This window comes from Rhea americana, unplaced genomic scaffold (assembly GCF_003343005.1).
Source record: "Rhea americana isolate MKP2758 unplaced genomic scaffold, rheAme1 scaffold_228, whole genome shotgun sequence".
Classification (NCBI taxonomy): domain Eukaryota; kingdom Metazoa; phylum Chordata; class Aves; order Rheiformes; family Rheidae; genus Rhea; species Rhea americana.
Genome location: NW_028186344.1, coordinates 1,274,873 through 1,292,743, shown reverse-complemented (window position 1 = coordinate 1,292,743; position 17,871 = coordinate 1,274,873). Strand labels below are relative to the sequence as shown.

The following is a 17,871-nucleotide window of genomic DNA, read 5'->3' as shown; positions in this document are numbered from 1 at the left end:
TCCCCTATTAATATATACTGAACAAGAACTGGTGAGGTCAAATTTGCTTAAATTCACACACATGCATCATCTGTAAATGTTAGTTAATAATTAGCTTTCCAGCAGGAGGGAGATGGGTCAAATTGTTTGCAAGGCTCTTGTGGCTGTTTTTTCTTCTCCTGAGCCTTTAGGTTTTTCAGTGCAAGTTGTTTTGTTTTGTTTTTTAAAGCTATATCTAAACCAAGTGGGAAAACACTTGCTGCATTTTTTTTCATGTCTTTTAGAAGAAGAGTATAATGTAATTTTTTAGTTCTGATTCCTTCCATTTGATTGAATGCTAGCATTCATAGATCAGCTAGGTTTTCATATATTTGGGAGAGTTTTACTCCAAATGACTACACTGACAGTGTGAAATCCATCTTCTGGTTTTTGACTTGTAATAAGGGATTTGTTTTATTTTTCCTGTATTTAGGATTTCCCTCTTCTGGCCTCTGTATGTGGACCATTCTCTGTTCTATTCAGCCTATTAGAAGTTGACTGAAGTGCAGGTAAGTAGTTGTTTTTGACTAAGATAATAAGGAACTAATGTAAAAGTACTCCAGAATTTTCAATTGCTTTGAGTTAGAGATCATACAGAGAGAATGACGTTTTAAAAATCCATTGCAGCTCTTCATGGTTGTCTACTGGCTCAGGCAATAGGAAACTGCAAGTGTTTTGTATTATAGAATTTTGTTTCAAGTGGATTAGGTAAGCTTTCGTTCTAGACGTCATTGATACGCTGTGAACGTACAATTAAAAAAATCCCTTTCAAATGTAAAGATCTTCTTGTATGGGTGGAGAAGGGAGTCCCTGAATAAACTATGTGAGCTGTTAAATATTGAGTGATGTTATCTATCAACAGCATATTCTAACGCATCCCATGAACTCATATTGTAACAATCAGGTTTGTCTGCCATAATACATAATAAACCTTTGTTATTCCGTAGTGAGTGTCAAATAGGTTGGCTTGTTAAGTGCAAGTGAGGATGACCTGGCTCATTCCTTTGAGTTAGTGAGGGTGCATGAGTGAGATTTGCAAGAGCATTGCACATACATAGAGGGGTATATTGAGTAGAACAACAGCATGTGGGTCTTTTGGATAGGAGAATAGGCTAATATGTGAACAGGTTATCTTTTTTTCTAATACCATTATTTGTATAGTAAGCAGCATCAGACTGTTGTCTAAAAGGAAATTCTGTTTGTTCTTAGCCCAGCTATCTGAGAGTGCTGGTGGTGAAAATGACACTGAGAAAAAGATGTAAAGAAAGAGCTTAATCTAAATTGGATATGTCTTTCTGCAGCTTATTCAGGGAAGACTTACTATTTCTGTTCTGACTCTGTCTCAGTATGTCTCAGTTCTCAGACTGATGAGCAGAGTGAAATGGGGTGACTTTTCTTTAGAACAAAATTGAATCAAAATTGAGCAAGTAATTAGTCAAGTAGAATAAAATACAGCAGATCACTGAACAGAAGATGCTCCCCTTTTTTCCCCCCAATGGATTATACTTGCCTTTGTCATGAATGTATGCTGTGCAATCTAAAATGTTTGTGACTTATTTTTACAAGAGAGAGAAAATAATGCTATTCTGTTCTGGCTGCATGTATAGCTCTAGAATACAGATTCAGTGAAGATGGGACAGGAAGGAGCAGGCAGTTTGATCATACAGACAAGCTCAGGAGAGCAGAGTAAAAATCCCCAAACTATTTCTCTCACATATCATGTTCATGAAAGTGTCATTTTCAAATAATGACCATAGCTTTCTGAATGGCTTCCTTGCTGCTCTCCACYCTTGCACCAATGTGGAGTGTGCTAGGGAGGGAGGGGGAAAGTCTGTTCTGTCATCTCCTACCTGACTTGAGGAAATGTGCTTATGAGATGATGACACTGCCTGAGTCATCTGAAAATCCAGGAAACACCCTCCTCTCTCTAGTCTGAGGAATGTGAACCCTTACATCTTGTGTTAATGGTCTTTGTCTTCTAAATCACAGACATTTGTAATCTCATTCCACTGTGGTCTGCATAGTGGTATGTAAGACATAGGCTTCTTGTAACCTTGGTAAATTTTTTTCTCTAGATTTTACAGTTGTTGGCCTTTGGAATTTATTGGTTTGCCTGCTGAATTCAGGGAAAACTTTGCCATTCCTCACTTACTACAAATTTTATTTCCCATACGCTCAATAAGCACTGTGCTTCTCACTAATGATGAGAAGCAACCTAAGGTAGGGAACAGCATTCTCTCTTCTTGATTGTCAGCCAGTCTTCAATAGCTTTGGTTATAAGCTTCTTCCCAGGACARCTTTTACTTCAAATCTTTCTGAGGCTGGTGAGGGAATGTTTTGGGTATCATAGATGTTRAGGAGGTGGTGGTGGTGGGTGTCTTGCAGGAGTAAGAATTTACTTTGTGGACTCTAGGTTATGAGTTGCTCTCTGCTACAGGGATTTGTTGGTGAGGATCTCATGCAGCTATGGTGATGGGGACTGGTGCTGATGATAGTGGCACCAGCTACTGAACCACTGGCAGCTCCCAGCTCAGTAATACCAAAGTCAAATACTCCTTTGAAGCAGCTGATGTCCCGGCAGTCACATGCATACTGTAGTTTAGAAGCTCCAACCTCAGTGCTTTGATTCAGGTGCTTTTAATTTATTTTTTTTCCCCACTGTTGTCCAACCTGAGAAACATTAAGGTGGATATTGGTTTTCTGGGTGTTTTGTTTTATTTTGTTTTTTTCTTGTACATGCATGTGTTTGCCTCTTTAGCAAGTGGAAGAATGCATGATTTTTAAAATAGTCTTTTTTTTCAGGTGTTTCAAACTGCGTATCCAAAAGTCTTCCTTCAGGCTCTCTAATGTTCAGATATCGTAAAATCGTTTTGTTGGCGTTTTGGCATGGAGCACGGATAAGTGTGGGAGCATTGCTGGAGGAACCTGACAAAGCAGGCGGGTGATGTCATAAAGAAAATTGCTTAGTGTTTATGACACCAAGGTTCAACTTCAAGGTTGTTTTCTTGTGCAAGCTAGAGATCTTTCAGAGATTGTTGCAAACCTTCTAGAAGCTATTTGCCAGTTCTTTAAACTAGGAAGAATTAGGGCATAATTCTGAGGGTTTTTAACATATTCTTGTCAGTTCTATGTCTTTAAAAGTAATTGCTATAATATGAGCTGAAGCCTGAGATGCTTAAAATACGCATCCTCGTATAATGTAAGGGAATAGCTTGGACTCAAGGTGGTAGAGATAGGTATTAAGGTTTCATCTGAAATGTGAATTATTTTGACTGAAGAATAAAACACAACAGCTTAGGTACCAGATTCACAGTTATGCGGTTGTCTTCTCTTACATCTGAGTCATTTATGGAATGGGCAAGGATCCTAGAGAGAAAGAACAAACCTGTAGTTCAGTGGTATCGTTATACAAGTATTAGAGGATCCAGTTTTCTTTGTGTGTAAGATAGCATGCAAACATGCATAGATAGAGTTTGAGTTGTTTCAGTGCTTTAAACAAAGTGGAGGAACTCTAAAGATACTGGCCAGGTATTGGATACAAATCATTTTTGGTTTACAGTGAGTTAAGTTTTAATTTTTTTAAGAAAATTAGTAACAAGCAGTGCCACGTGTTTCAGTCCTCTACAGTGAGGAAGAGACCATGCAGTATTGCCAAGCTGTATGTGAGTGACTTCATGCAGTATTCTCATAGTCAGATTATGTTTCACTTTTCCTTAATACTGATTTCAGTGTAGAATATCCTGTGACTAAGATAGTTTCCTAGCTTGAGGATCAGCAACATAATAGCCTCTTTAGGGCAAAGCATTATAATGCATCATTTTGTGAGACACCGTAGTGTTGATACACACCATTGAGGTCTAGGTTACAAGTAGAGCAAAGAAAGCAAGCAGTCAAGAAACTGCAGTTTTGTCTGTTTACAAACTTGGATTAGAAATGGAACAAATGTTCCAACACCTCATAGTAGCTGAGTGATTAGAGCAGTTGCCAGGAAAGGGGAGACGCACAGATTAAATGTTTGTACTTCTCAGTTCATTCATCTCCAGTTTTTACCTAAAGCAGGGGCTGCCAGTTTCTCTTGATTAGGTGGGCTCCAAGGAAGAATCTGAAAGTCTGATTGTATCAGAGACAGTGGGGAGAAAAAAAACCAAACACTTTCAGTGGAATGCTGTTTTGACAGAAATAGCTCCCTTGGTAGGGAGGGGAGGAAAAAAATGTGTTTAAAAATCACAATAGTTATGTTTATCAGTCACAATAATTTGAGATGACATTACTGTTAAGTTTATTTTCCAGCCATTGGCAGAGTGCTTTCAGAAACTTACTGTTGTGTAAGGCAATAATAATATTTGAAAGGACTCCGACTGGTAGCCTACTTGCCTTGCATTAAAAAATTTGTTCTTTACCACCCACCGGATACGACTAGTTTGAGTTATTTGGAAGATCTGCTAGAGGACACTTTTATCATAAGAGAATGAAGGCCAAGCCAGCAAACAAAGAGTTTGGAAGTTATGAAATGTCCCAAACTTAAAGTTGCAAAATAAGGATTATTTCTTTTCTTTAACTGCTTCATTTTAGAATTTGGCAGTTTCCAGCTTCTCAGCTGCTTTATTTTCCTGTTGTTACTTGGACTTTTAAGTCAGCATTTTACCTATCAAAACAGACTGTCTAGTTCATGACCACACTGTCTAGCTCATAGAAGAGCTAGAGCCAGTTCCCACTATAGCTATTGGCAAAGTTTTCATTGTGTTTTTTTTTTTTTTTTTTTTTTTAAAGTAGGCTTGTTGTCTGGCAGCCTTTGCAAAAAGAAGAATCAAAATTCATGACAGGGCATGCTGAGAGGAATAAAAAATACATTTTTTTTCTCTCACTGAAAGAAATTGGACACAACTATCAAGTTTGGACTTTTTTTTCCCCCTTCCATGATGATACAGTCTTTTGATACCTTCTAGCCTGTCTACGTAGAGCTGAGGCCTGTGTATAATCACTGCCCTTTGAAGGGAAACACAGCTGCCAATTAGGTTGTATAGATAGGTGTGGAAGGCTTTTACTTAATAAATTTGATTAAGGACTGGAACAGATGTGTGGTTTTTAGTGTTTTTTTTTTTTTATTTAAAGCAATATGCACTTCAGTACTATGTGTTTCAGTTTGGATAATTCCATTTTATTAGCCCAGTGCTTATTTGTTTGAAACCTGGCATTTTTTTTGTGTGTGTGTTGTTACTGAACTGTTCCCTTCAGAACATGGAACAAGTTTGTTTTAATTTTGTTTTCTGCATTTTTTTGAAGACTAATTGTTTTTATTAAGGTGAGGCTTATACTTTTTATGAATTTAATTTATGTTTTTGTATATGTAAGTTTGTATAATTCATCTAATGAATAGAACACCTGCTGTCCTGAGATTTCCCATTGCTAAACATAAGTGGCTTGTTTCTCTAATAGGACTTCTATTAAACGATTTATAGATTAGCTGGTAGGGTTTTTCTAGTACCTGGGGGCCAAGATGTGTGCACTGTTGCTGAGTTGAGTACAGAATTGCTTCTATTCTTCTCACATTTGTAAGTGAATCAGCTATTCAGCATTACAAGTACAATGTACGTTTTTCATGTGTACTCTAAACTGAGGAGTTAATTTTTTTTAGCAGCTTTTTAATATACAATACACATTCAAGTACGAAGATGAAAATTTTAATTGTTCGAGAAAATATATCCTCTTAACTTGCTCCTGTTTGCAAATGTTTCACTGCCTTAAGGAAGAGTGTCAATCAGCTGGGCTTGTATTTTATTTTTGTCACCCCTTTTCGTACCAGACTGCTTCAGGGTTCTGACAGTTGAGTTGCCTTGCTTTGTCCCACTCAATAAAAAGCGGAGGTAAGAAGACTGCTGGAGTAATAGGTTAGATGGCACAGGCCAGAACTGATCCAGGCATTGCTTGAATATGTACTTGGCCTCATGAAAGAGGTGTGTGTCATAGTTTTGCTGACCTAAAATCATTTTTCAAGCAGGAAAGGGATCCTACGGTGCGAAACATGAACCAGAGAATATAGCTCCTTGCCAGGTCAACTTTATCATGTACTGATCTGAGCCCAGACTGCTTGTTTATAAGCAGTGTGCCATATTAAATAGGTCAAGATCTTTCTAAAGTTTGTCCTTTCGCATAGAGGCTCTAACACTTTAGCTCTGCTGCCTTAGTTGAGTCACCGTGCTAAGTAGTTCTGTTTTGTCAGGAGTCCATCACCATCAGTTGAACGCATGGCTTGTGTTTGTTCTTGAGTTGTTCTTTGCAGCCTAAGGTGGATTGCTGTAAATATGCATGTCTTCACTAAGAGACCAAGTTCTGAACTGTGGGAGCAAAGCATCTTTGACTCATGATTCCTGTTGGATCTGTAGCTGCAGCACTAAGTGTACTAAACTGCTTCTAAATCTCCTGGGGATGAAGCCCTATGGTGGCTCCTCTCCAAAGAGTGTTCCCCTGGAGATATCTTCCGTGAAAGTATATTTTGGGAGACTCTGAAAAACCTGAGGTCAACTGTGTGACAGTAATATAAACAGATGGTGAAACATTTCAGCTAGTTGATTTACTACTGTGCTTCAAATGCTGTTGGCATATAATTTGACTGAAGTATAGTTTGCTTCAGACATTTAGTGTGTATGAAAAGCATAGTGCATGTCAAATAACTGTTCCAGTTGCTCCAGGAGGGCCAGGCAGTGCCTGATGCTATACATTTCAATAGTGTATACAAAGCTCGGATTTCATATCTGGTGATTAATTCAAATAAAATGCTTTTGTTCTGATGTAGCATTTTGTTCTTCTGGTTTCTCTTCAATCATGTTCTCTAAGGAGGGAGGTGAATATAAGTTTTATCTTTGCTTTTGTACGTTGCTGATTACCAGAGATGCAGTACTAGTTTATGAAATAATTTTCAAGGCATTGAATTTTAGAAAAGTATCCTAACAAATTTTACAACTTTTTACTAATGCTGCTAAAGTGCAGAAACACATCCAGTTAGTTTTCCTATTGAGAAGAATGCCATGATTTAGGGCAGTATCTCTTAATTATATTCTAATAAAGTCTTGTGAAGAGACAGAGCTAGTGACAACAAAAGTCTGCAATTAAGACAGAGTATGTTGTCTGAAATTCAAGATAATTGTACAGGCAAGATTGTTGGAATAGATTCAGAGACTGTAGTTGCAAAAATTATCTCTTAGACTTTTGGAATATACAGCAAAGTTGGAGGGGGGAAGTTGTCAGGAGTGCATTTATTTTATGGTACAGACCACTGTGTACTTACTCTCAAAGCTGAATATTTTATGCTGCAAACTTTCAAGGCCTAATCTGATTCGTGTTTTTTATCTTCCCCTTCTTACAGGCTCTTAGTCCCATGCAAAGCTGATGGGTGGGAGCAAAGGTAAAGAATGATGTAATGCAGTGGCAGCCAGAAAGCATCTTTTGTTTGAATTGTGAAATGGCCACTCCATAGTCATCTCCTGATGAATCAGATGTGAGGGACTGCTTTGTGGAAGGAACCCTTTGTAACGGCACATCAACTGGAAGCAGAAGGAGACATTCCGTTGAAGAGCTCTTTCTGAAAATGGATTTAACTTTTCTTTTGCCAGTCACTACCAGCATGACCTCATACACTTCTAGCACAATGGTGTGGCTAAGCCTTTGAGTACACAGCCATTACATCATCACAGCAAATTAGAGAGGGAGGTGGTGAAAGAGGCCTTATTGTTGTCATGGCTGATGAGATGATCAGGACTCAACTCATTGTTGCTGAGAAGTTGGTGGCTTTGCTGGAGAGCGGTACAGAAAAATTGCTACTGATTGATAGCCGCCCCTTTGTGGAATACAATACATCACACATCTTGGATGCCATCAACATTAACTGCTCCAAGCTTATGAAGCGGAGGCTGCAGCAGGACAAAGTTTTGATTACAGAGCTCATTCAGCATTCAGCAAAACACAAGGTAGGGGTCATTTTCCTGTTATTGCTTGCATTTGTTTTAGAGTGCCTGGAGAGAAACATGTAATAATTTTCCCTTAGGTAATTTGTTTTAAAAAACAAAATTGGGGGATTTTTTTGCTGAGCTTACCTGATTTAAGAGGCTGTTAGTTACTAAAAAGTTTAGCATTCTTTGTAGCTGCTGTCTCTTACGTGACAGAGTAATTCGTTGGGACTTTGAAATTACTAAGAAAGAACTTTGCTTGTAAGTCTTATAAAGCACAGACCCTTAAATGTATGTAATTAGTGCACTAAACATGCACAGTCTAAACTTTAGAGGATTCTTTGGAGTCTGAGGTAGCAGGGATTGCTTAATAAGTGGTTATACAGTTTGGAAAGAAGCTGGTAGCTATGTCAGTCCTGGCTCTCACTTACTGTTTAAAATGCTTTTCATGTGTATAGCTTTGGGGATTTTTGTTTTGTTGTTTTGTAATAGTGTTGCTGCTGAAAAGAAAATTGCCAAGTTTTTAAAATTTAATGTGTAGCTATGTGACTTTAGTCCATTAGTAATTGTTTTTAATGTCTTAAATGACAGAAGTAATCTGCATATGATACTTTTGCCTTGAAATGTTAAAAAAATGAAGCCCTTTTTATTATTATCTAAACATGCATTACGTGTAGTTTTACAGATGTCTGAAGTGCATATGGCTTTAGGCAGTTTAAGGTCTCTTTAAATAAAAAGCTTAGGAGCAGAAACTGAAATTGGACATTTTTTTAACTGTTTAGGCTGGGGGCAGGGGAATTAGTAAAAAAATAATGAATTTTATAAGTGATGTTACCAATGACTGAAGCTTACAGAGTATGCTTCAACTTGGATCAGATAATACATTTTAAACTCTCGAAGGAATTAAATTTTGTCAGGAATATTAAGTATAAAATAATAGCTGCTTTGTATATAGCTAGGTAAGAAATCCAGATATCTGGATTATTGTGTAGTACACAGGTAGGAGCCCTTAGCCTGACTTCATGCAGTTGATAATGTGCTTTTAATCGTCTTCCTCTGTTGTACCTTATTTTCAATGACTTGTATTTCAGATTGAAATTGATTGCAAGCAGGAGGTGGTGGTATATGACCAAAGCTCTAAAGACGTGACCTCGCTCTCATCTGACTGCTTTCTTACTGTGCTTCTGGGCAAACTGGAGAAGAATTTCAGCTCTGTGTATCTGCTTTCAGGTATGATGTACCAAAAAATAAACAAACAAAAAACTCCATACTGCAAAAAAAGGAATGCTGTTGATATAGTTGGTATGTACACAAGTTTGCAAAAATGTTGGTGTAACACTTCAGTTATAGCTTAGTTTTTTCATTATCTTTATGCATATAGTAACATTCATAATACATACCGTGTGTAGGAATTGCATGTTACAGGGAATATATTACACCCCTATAGCTGTGTAAATGGGAATTGATCAATATGGTTTTCTTTAGATGCATATATTTGCTATTTTAGTATCAAAAATCATACGAGAGATGCAGTACTCTGCTCTTTAAGCTTTGTAAATACTAGGAATTGATGCAGTATTAATCAAATATCTAACTCTGTTGATCTGTCTTGAGATTTTTTTTTTTTTAATACCCTGGAGAAGATCATAACTCCATGTGGCAATACAGACTATTCACAGCTTTGTTTTCATGGTGGGAGGAAAGGCAGTTCTCTGTAACTAAGAATTGGATATCATGGGGGAAGGAGAAAGCCTGAGTAAGGCCAAGCAGAGGAGGGCAGCACAGCTCTTCACTCCTAGAATTGTCAGGGAAATGTCATCCTTGGGAGGAGTTTGAAATAAAGATTGCCCAAACTCTATCAATGCTACTACTTTTCTGTAGTTTTGAGATTGGTTTACTGTAAGCATGGCTCTGGTTCTCTTCTCAGTCTGCTGGACCCCCTGAAGATAATTGTAGTGTCTCCATCCTCAGGCTTTTACATGGCCTCTGTAGGAAAGGATAATATGAGAAAGGGAATGCACACCACTTTTACCTCATTTGGGCAAACACTAGATGTGTACCTCAAAATGATAATATGAGAAAGTATTGTGGATTTTTTCTTTTATCTGTATATGGTAGTTGCCTGTTCAAGCCTAAAATGCAGCTTAAAACACCCATAAGATACAAGTGCATATTAGCTAGCTGAGATGAATTTAGCCATCTACAGCTGAAGAATTAGTTTGTGTGTTAGGGGAAGAAAGGGAACTAATGTATTAAAACTGTCTAGTAGAAAGGAAGATTTTTTTTAACATGTCAAATACATTTTTCTTAGCAGAGATTAGATTTGAGAGTTGCGTCATTTTTTGGTTAAATAGTTATGAATGGGGCTATTTCTGAATGCAAACACAACTGATAGTAACAAAAGGGAAATACAAAGAAAGTGTTTACTATTGCTCTGTTACAGGTAAGTACTTATTTCAGGAAATACAGCCAACTAAGATGAATTGGTATTAAAGTAATTAACATCAACTATGTTCCTTCAGTTTGATAGCATTTCCTTCTCTTATAATTAGCTTCCTTCCTTACATAAAAAAATCCTTTTCAAAATTCTTTTGGTATTATTACATCTGCTAAAGAACTGGCTACTTAAAGAAACATCTTCACACAGGTGGTAAATACATCTTCCACTGTGCTGTAGCTAGTTGCAGTCCCAGTAGCGTTACCTTTCCTGCTTATATCTTAAGGAGAAAAATCTTCTTATTCTTTTCCTGGAGCCTTGTCAGGGAAGGGACAGCATGCAAGATTTGGTCTTACAAAACATTTCTTGGAGTTTGTTGATATGCAGCTATCAAAAACCAGATAAAATGTGTTGTCTCAGCAAACTGATGACAAACTCTAGTAAACATTTATGGCTCGTAATGAGAATAGGGGTCAATGCACTGTGCAGAAAAAAAAACCTTTGGACTTGAGTATTCCCTAAGCCACTCGATGTGGCTTACTTAAAACAGTGACCTTAAATAAATGTTTTGGGGTAGGAAAATATTTTTTTGTTGAGATAGAATGAACAGCAATTAACAAATATCTTGAATTCCTGTCTCTGTTCTTGCTGCCTCCCCCTTCCCCTATTACTGAGCATTTGGCAAGTTTCATAGGGTTTTACTTTAATTATTTAGGTTGTGCATAGAGGTATGCTCTAACCTGAAGGTTGTTTTTCGCTGAAGTAACTAATGTAAAGACCTCAAAGGAACCTTTATCAATAAATTTAAGCTTTTGATCTAACCTCATAAAAATATAATCTGGTGAGGTATGTTCTCAAGACTTTAAATACTTTGTTTTGGTTCTTAATTTTTAACAGTACACAAAATACTGAAATGTGGGTACTAAAGGTTTAACCCCACTCCCATTACCATCATAATACCTACCCCACTGAGTTAAACACAAGAATTTGACTTGAACCATTCTCTTCCCGTATTTTGAGAACTGGACTTATTTTTATGGAGCCTTTTAGAATTTTTTATTAGTTTTTTAATAGTTTAGCTCTTTTGGTTTGTGGTATTTCTGCTTGGTCTACAGATACAGTTGGGAGAGGCTACTGACATTCTTGCTTGATGCTTATAGCACTATCAAGGTGTTAAATAGCAAGAGTCTTCTGTTCCACTATGCCAGTGGAAGTTATTAATTGTCTGCTTTCATAATACACTTATTTTTCCCTTCTTTTCCCCTTAAGCCTGCTTGTTCTTACTCTTATAAGCATGGATGTCCTCATGATGGTTACCTTGCAAAGGTTACCTGTGATGATGAAGTGGAGGTTTATATTATCTTTTCTATGCAGAGAATTCCTGCTAAATGGAAGGATTTCTGAAAAAGCAGATATAAATCCTTATCTGTCTCTCTATCCAACCTGAGATTAGAAATTGCAATAGCCTAATACAGAAACACCGTATTGTCACTGAACTGAAACCAAAAGCAGAATTTTTGTGGACGTGTTTCACTGAACTCTGTAATTTCTTAAAATGCTGCAAAAATGGAGCAAGTTTAGCCAGCAAATCATAAAGGACATATTTTTCTTTTTTGTCAATTGCTAAATTGCCACTTAGACTTGATATAACTGGGTATTCAGTGCCATTGAGAACAATCAGTGTTTTTGAGGAAGGGGAATAAAACATACTGAAGCCTTTTGTGAGCTTCTAGAAGTACCTGTACAGTTCAAGTCTCCAATGCCTATACTCTGTTATAAATTTGTATGCGATTGTGTTGTATTGACTGTGCCTTTCATTAAACAGCACAGACCTGATCTGTAGATGAAATCAGGGTTGGGTATACTTGAATCCTATCTGCAGAAAACCTGTAGAAAACAGCATCCAAACACTGTTGTAGATGAAGGTGCTATCCTTCAATGGGTGAAGCAAGGCGTACTGGAGAAGAAAGAGTGCTCTCTCATGCTCAGGTCAGATGAGAGCCGTCTTGAAAAAATGGAGTATATAAACTGTTACATGCTATTTACTATACAGGTCAGCTTAACAGTTCAGAGAATTGCTAATGGTGAACTGCAGTTTTTCCAGGCACCGAGCATGAAACCTGTGTTTGACTAGCATGAACACTAAACACTGAAGTCAAGGAAGTTGTACAGCACCATTCCAAAACCTTGTTTGGGTGCAGTCATTGCAGAAAAGAGTTACAGTAACGTGCAGTCCAGGTCCAAATGGTGAATAGTCTCCTAATCTCTGCTACGCTTCTGCCTATGAAAAATATGAACAATATGATTTAATGGATTTTATCTTCACAAGGTCTCTGAGCTTTCACCGAGTACGAAGGTACAGCGATAAGCAGAAAGACATAATTTATTAATTTCGTATTCAGTGATAACACAGCGAACAATAAATGAAGTCATAAAACAAGTGAAGGTGGAAGAAAAAAAGGAAGGCAAACAGAATGAGTTCACTGAGATCAGGCCAAGGTCCTGGAAACAGAATAGTGAGTGATTAGCTAGAGAGCATTGCAAAAAATATTTTTGCTGAAACTTTCCAAATCACGATTTCCCCCTGTCCTGTCCTACACCTAGCAGAAAGCATGTGCAAAATGGAAGATTCACATGGAGGACAATGCATCTCAAGGGCACATTTACCATTGTATTGTCTCTACTTGCCTAAAGCTAGATTAAAAAAAAAAAAAAAAAAGTCCTCTCCCTGCTTTGTTACCAGGAAAGCTACATATTGTGGCAGAAGAGCTGGACAGAGCTGGTCATTTCCATCTGCCACTGACATGAACAAGGATGTGGAATTTAAAACATCTTTTCCCTACTTCTCTAATCCCAAATGCCAAATATGTGGGTAGCCAGTGTGTACTGAAAGATGGTGTGAATTAGCCGTTTATACTGTTTGATAATTTCCTGTCTTACATTTATATTTGTTTTTCTCTCCTAGCCACCTCCAGTTTTTAATATTGGAGGTGAACTTTTATAATGTTTGGTTGTGGTTGACTAAAGTTCTCAGCATTCACTGCGCACAAATCTTTTGGAAACATCTCAGGGAGAAGAGCATATCTCCAAGTGGTGATAGCTGATTAAAATAACTTGAGTTATTTGGAAGTTGAAATAATAGGGAATAAGCTATTTAAGTATTCTGCCAATGCTTAGAGGAAAAAGGATAGTTGCATAACGATGCTCATTTTCTGATAATCTGAATGTGGATGGTGTTACCAGCAAGTCTCTAAAAGCGAAAAAGTAAAAGTCTTGCTGAATGGATGCAAGTTCTCAAAATGATCTTGTAGCCGATGGAGTTCAGTCTCTGTCAGTGGGGAGCAGAGGAGAACAAGAAAGGAGCTTTGCTTTAAATCATACTCTGTGAAAGCCTCTCTCTCTCTTCCAGCCTTGGTGAGAGCCTAGAGAAACTAGTACCCTTGGCTACAGCTGGCCCTGTGCAAATATCCTCCCACCCGTTGTACTTAGAGTGAGGTTTTGAGTGTTCATTTAGTGCCATGATTGTTTTAAGCATTTGAAAAATGGGAGTATGCTTTATTACTTTCATATGCTTATCTACTTGCTGTCTTTTGAGAGAAAGCAAAGTTTGACTAACGTAACGCTCTCATAATACTTCTCAAACTCAAGAATAACTTGTGAACTTTACTTTTGTTTTGGATACTTCTGGATGCTTATGAAACTTAATTGACTGAATTTATGACGAGGGTATTTTTTCTTAAGAGCAGAGAGGGCGAGCAAGTGTCCAGGATGTTCCCTTTGCTTCTGTTTATGTTGACTGTTCTATCTGTATATACCACTTTGGGAGAGGGGCTTCACCCGATTCTCTTTTATTCCCTCCTTCCCCTTGCTGCTTGTTTGCTTAACCCCTCTATTAACCTTGTCCTACCAAAGACAGTAAGCTCTTTGGGGCAAGCAACTTGCTTTGCTCCTGTGCTTGCAGAACACCTGGCTTAACAGGGCCACTTTCTGAATGTTGCCATAATAAAATCTGAGCTTTGTGAAGCTTTGAGTCTGTATGGCGAATCCCAGTGATCATAATCAGAGGGGATGGGAAGGGAGCAGTGAGGGAGGCATGCTGTCTGCTGGGATGGCAGCGATCTGAACTGGGCTCTGCAGTGTGAACTTGTGTAATGGAAAATGGCAAGCGTCCCTGTTTAGTGGAGCTGGAATGCATGAATTGTAGCTGTCTGTGTAGGTCTGCAGCTCATTTAAACAAAGTTGAAACATTGAAGATTTGTAGAAGTTTGAGTTGAAAAGCTTACAACTCCTTTTCATTACAACAGAGGGGAAAAACTATACTGTAGCTTTTAGATATGCATTTTAATGTGTTTGAGCAGAAAGTGTTCGATGGGAATATGAATATGAAAATGCAGTTATGCCACAGAACAGTGTCTGATCTGATTTGAGGCAAAATAAACATTAGTATTTTGTGTATCTTTTGTCCATGCTATAATGTTGTTTAAATTCAATTTTTGCATATCAGTGATGGTAAACAGGCTATGTGCCTGGTACTGATAAGCCTTTACAGTAACAAGTTCCAAATTGTGGGGGAAAGCTAAATATCAGTGTACTCCACTGCATACCCTTGGTGAATACAGAAGTTTAGTTAAGGTTTACTTAAATGTACAGGAGCTAATCATTATGTTGTAGAGCTAGTTGGAGATGTTGCTGGGTTTTGATGCTGTTCTTTTTGTTTAAAAAGGGATACTAATATACTCCTTATTAGTGTATAGCTATATAAAATTCATGAATAATTGGTAGCCTGAATGAAAAGGCTAATTCTGGATTAAAAGTAGAGGTGGGGTGGGGGAATCTTCTGTCAAACAAGCTTCAAAGTCTCCCTCATGCAATGCTTTCCTATGTTTTTTGACTCGTCACTTGGGCCCTAGACTCTACTCCCTGCATCTGCTCTAAAATAATTGTTTGATGCTGACTTAACACTGATGGACTGGCAGACAATTAGGTCTTGTGGGAAAAGGATTAAAGTTGCTTATAGTCTGTTTCAAGAAGAATTAATTGAGAGAAAACTAATTTCTCCCTTTGGTCTTTTCTGAGTAATCAGAATCTAAAGAGGAAGAAAAAGGAAAAGCAACTGATTTGAATGGTGCTCAAGAGAAATGCCAAAATTGGCTATATCCTGTGTATGGGCTTCTCCAGTAGCCTCTGTGGGCTGCAGAAAACTGGATATATTCACTGTGTCTTGTATCTATATCAGCAGCAAGAGCAGGAATTCTTCCATGCATCATATGAGGCACACACTGCTGCAGGGCCAGCTAGATCTACTGGGACATTGTATAAAATACTTCATATTCTTATTTTAGCCTGAAGTTTTAGGGACGCCATGTGTGTTGCCATATTGAGTCTCTGTCTGCTGTCTACCACAAAGATTTTTAAGCTTATTGCTCACTTTCAGTAAGGTTTGACCGAAGGAGTAACAAAATAAAATATGATGGCAGTTCTGGCAAGTTCTGTGGAAGTAAGCATTGGTACAGTGGAGCACCTCAAATTAGTGTATTGGCATGAAAAACATTTCCAGGCTGAGCTAAGCAGCAGTGCTGTGTAGGCCTCAGCACTGGAAAAAAAGCCATGTGGAGCTCACGCTCTAGTAGCCACCAGAGAATCTGACCACAAGAGATTCCCCAGTAAGCAGGCAGGATTCCTAAGTCTGCTGTCTCTGGAGTTACTTGGTTTAAAAATATGCTTGCTTAGCATGAAAGTCTGAAGCTGCTGTTCTAGTCTTCACATTGAGTCTCTGTTAGTTTGAGAAGGTGGCACGGTGCCTTAAGCTGGTTACCAGCCTGTTTTCTTCTCTTGCTGAGTCTCTGTTCTTCTCTCCTCCTTTTCAGCTTTGCTGCYAGGCAGTGCATGTGAAAGGCAATCACATGAGGCGCTCAGAGCCTTGTTTGAGAGGCTCATAGGAAACAGACAGTTCTTCACATCACTTCATGTATTTTCTTATCTTCGTTGCGTTCCAAGTTATATTTCATGGCTATCTTTAAAAAAGAAATCCTTTCGGGGCAAATGCGATTTAAGTTCATTCTTCAAAATGGAAGCAGTACTGTTAAGATTTGTATGCATGGAACGCTTCTTCTTTAGCAGTTGTGTCCACATTTGGACAGTTGTACTAGAACTAAGTTACTCCTAACAGGAAGGTCCCCTATCCTCATATTAACCTTTTACTGCAGAGTTGCAGGCACATCAGCTGTTGCACATTAATTTCACACCCTATCTTAATCCATTTTATCTCTGAAGTGTAGTGAAGTATCTGTGCTTTTCTGTGCTTTGTCAATATGTGCATACTTGATTTGTAAGAGAGCAGCTATCATTAGGCAATTAAAGAGAAAACTTAAGGTGCAGAGCTCTGAAAATATTTGAGAATAGTAGAGGATTACAGAATTGGTTGTTTCAGTAGTAATTTTAAAAGGAACTTTAAAGAGATATTAGGATTATCTAGTGATCAGTTTGTCTGTATCTTAGAAATATATAGAAGTTGATGCATAAGATAAATATGTGTATGAGGGAATAACTGTGTTATACTAAACTTAATGCAAAGGAAAAATCTTAATTGTTACATATGTGTGGATGCGGGAGATGTTACTAAAACAGGCCTGTTTGACTAATGTAGTAGCTGGTACTTAAAACTGGCCAGCAGTCCTATTACTGTACTATGTTCTGTAAGTGTAAGTGAGATGTAATATGTTGTGCAATTGTCAGTGAGCTGTTCAGGGCAATCTCTGAAAGAGAGTCAGAAAAGATGACAGCAGTCTGCTCTGTCCCCAGCATCCAGCAGAAGAGTCAGGTATTTTGAGGGAGGCAGAGAGCAGGTGAGGAAAGGGGCCCTGGGCTGATGGATGGAGGGAAGTCTACAGGCTGAGTACAAGGATCTGCTGCTCAATAACAGATGAAGTTTTGCTGGACCAGCTGTAAGACCCTAAAACTGAAGATGAGTAACTTGTGTTCATGCAAAAAGAGGCTGTGTTGTGTGTGAATGAAGACCAACACTTGAATTTTGAAAATTATATTTTTGTAGATTGAAGTTTCTGCTTAATCTTTGTACTTTTCCCAATATTAAATCTGTATTACAAGTATTTGGATTTCTCTAAGCAAAGAAAAATGCTTTTAGTTTTTAATTCAGAGTCTGTTGTTCAATGTTTTCTAGAACTATCATGTTTTACTTCCATTGATTACATCTATTGGCATCACTTGAACCATTTGAAAGAAATATAAGGAGCAAAGATACTGTAAAGGGGAGGGGAAAAAAGAAACCAGCATAACATGGAGTGAACATAGGAAACATCCATATTTTTTCCCCTGAATTTTATATACTGTTAGTGTGTTACTTGAGTGGTTTTACTGTATGTTGGACACAACCAGTAATATGTTATCTGCACTTTGCAGTTCTGTATTACGTGTTCAGATAAAGGATTTAAGGCTTAATCAGCCTTTTACTTG

General features: G+C 37.9%; 1 protein-coding gene across 6 annotated transcripts in view; it reads left to right on the top strand.

Moving 5' to 3' along the window:
* DUSP16 (dual specificity phosphatase 16) overlaps window positions 1-17,871 on the top strand; it is a 68,257-nt gene that overhangs the window by 30,531 nt on the left and 19,855 nt on the right. For 4 of the 6 annotated variants that reach the window (XM_085305912.1, XM_085305913.1, XM_085305915.1 and 1 more), the window contains exons 2-4: window positions 452-527; window positions 7,382-7,982; window positions 9,053-9,191. In XM_085305912.1, the coding sequence (XP_085162038.1) occupies window positions 7,752-7,982; window positions 9,053-9,191 (370 nt within the window). In that variant the 5' untranslated portion in view covers window positions 452-527; window positions 7,382-7,751. The remainder of the gene's footprint in view (window positions 1-451; window positions 528-7,381; window positions 7,983-9,052; window positions 9,192-17,871) is intronic. The other 2 variants (XM_085305916.1, XM_085305918.1) reach the window with 1 other exon arrangement.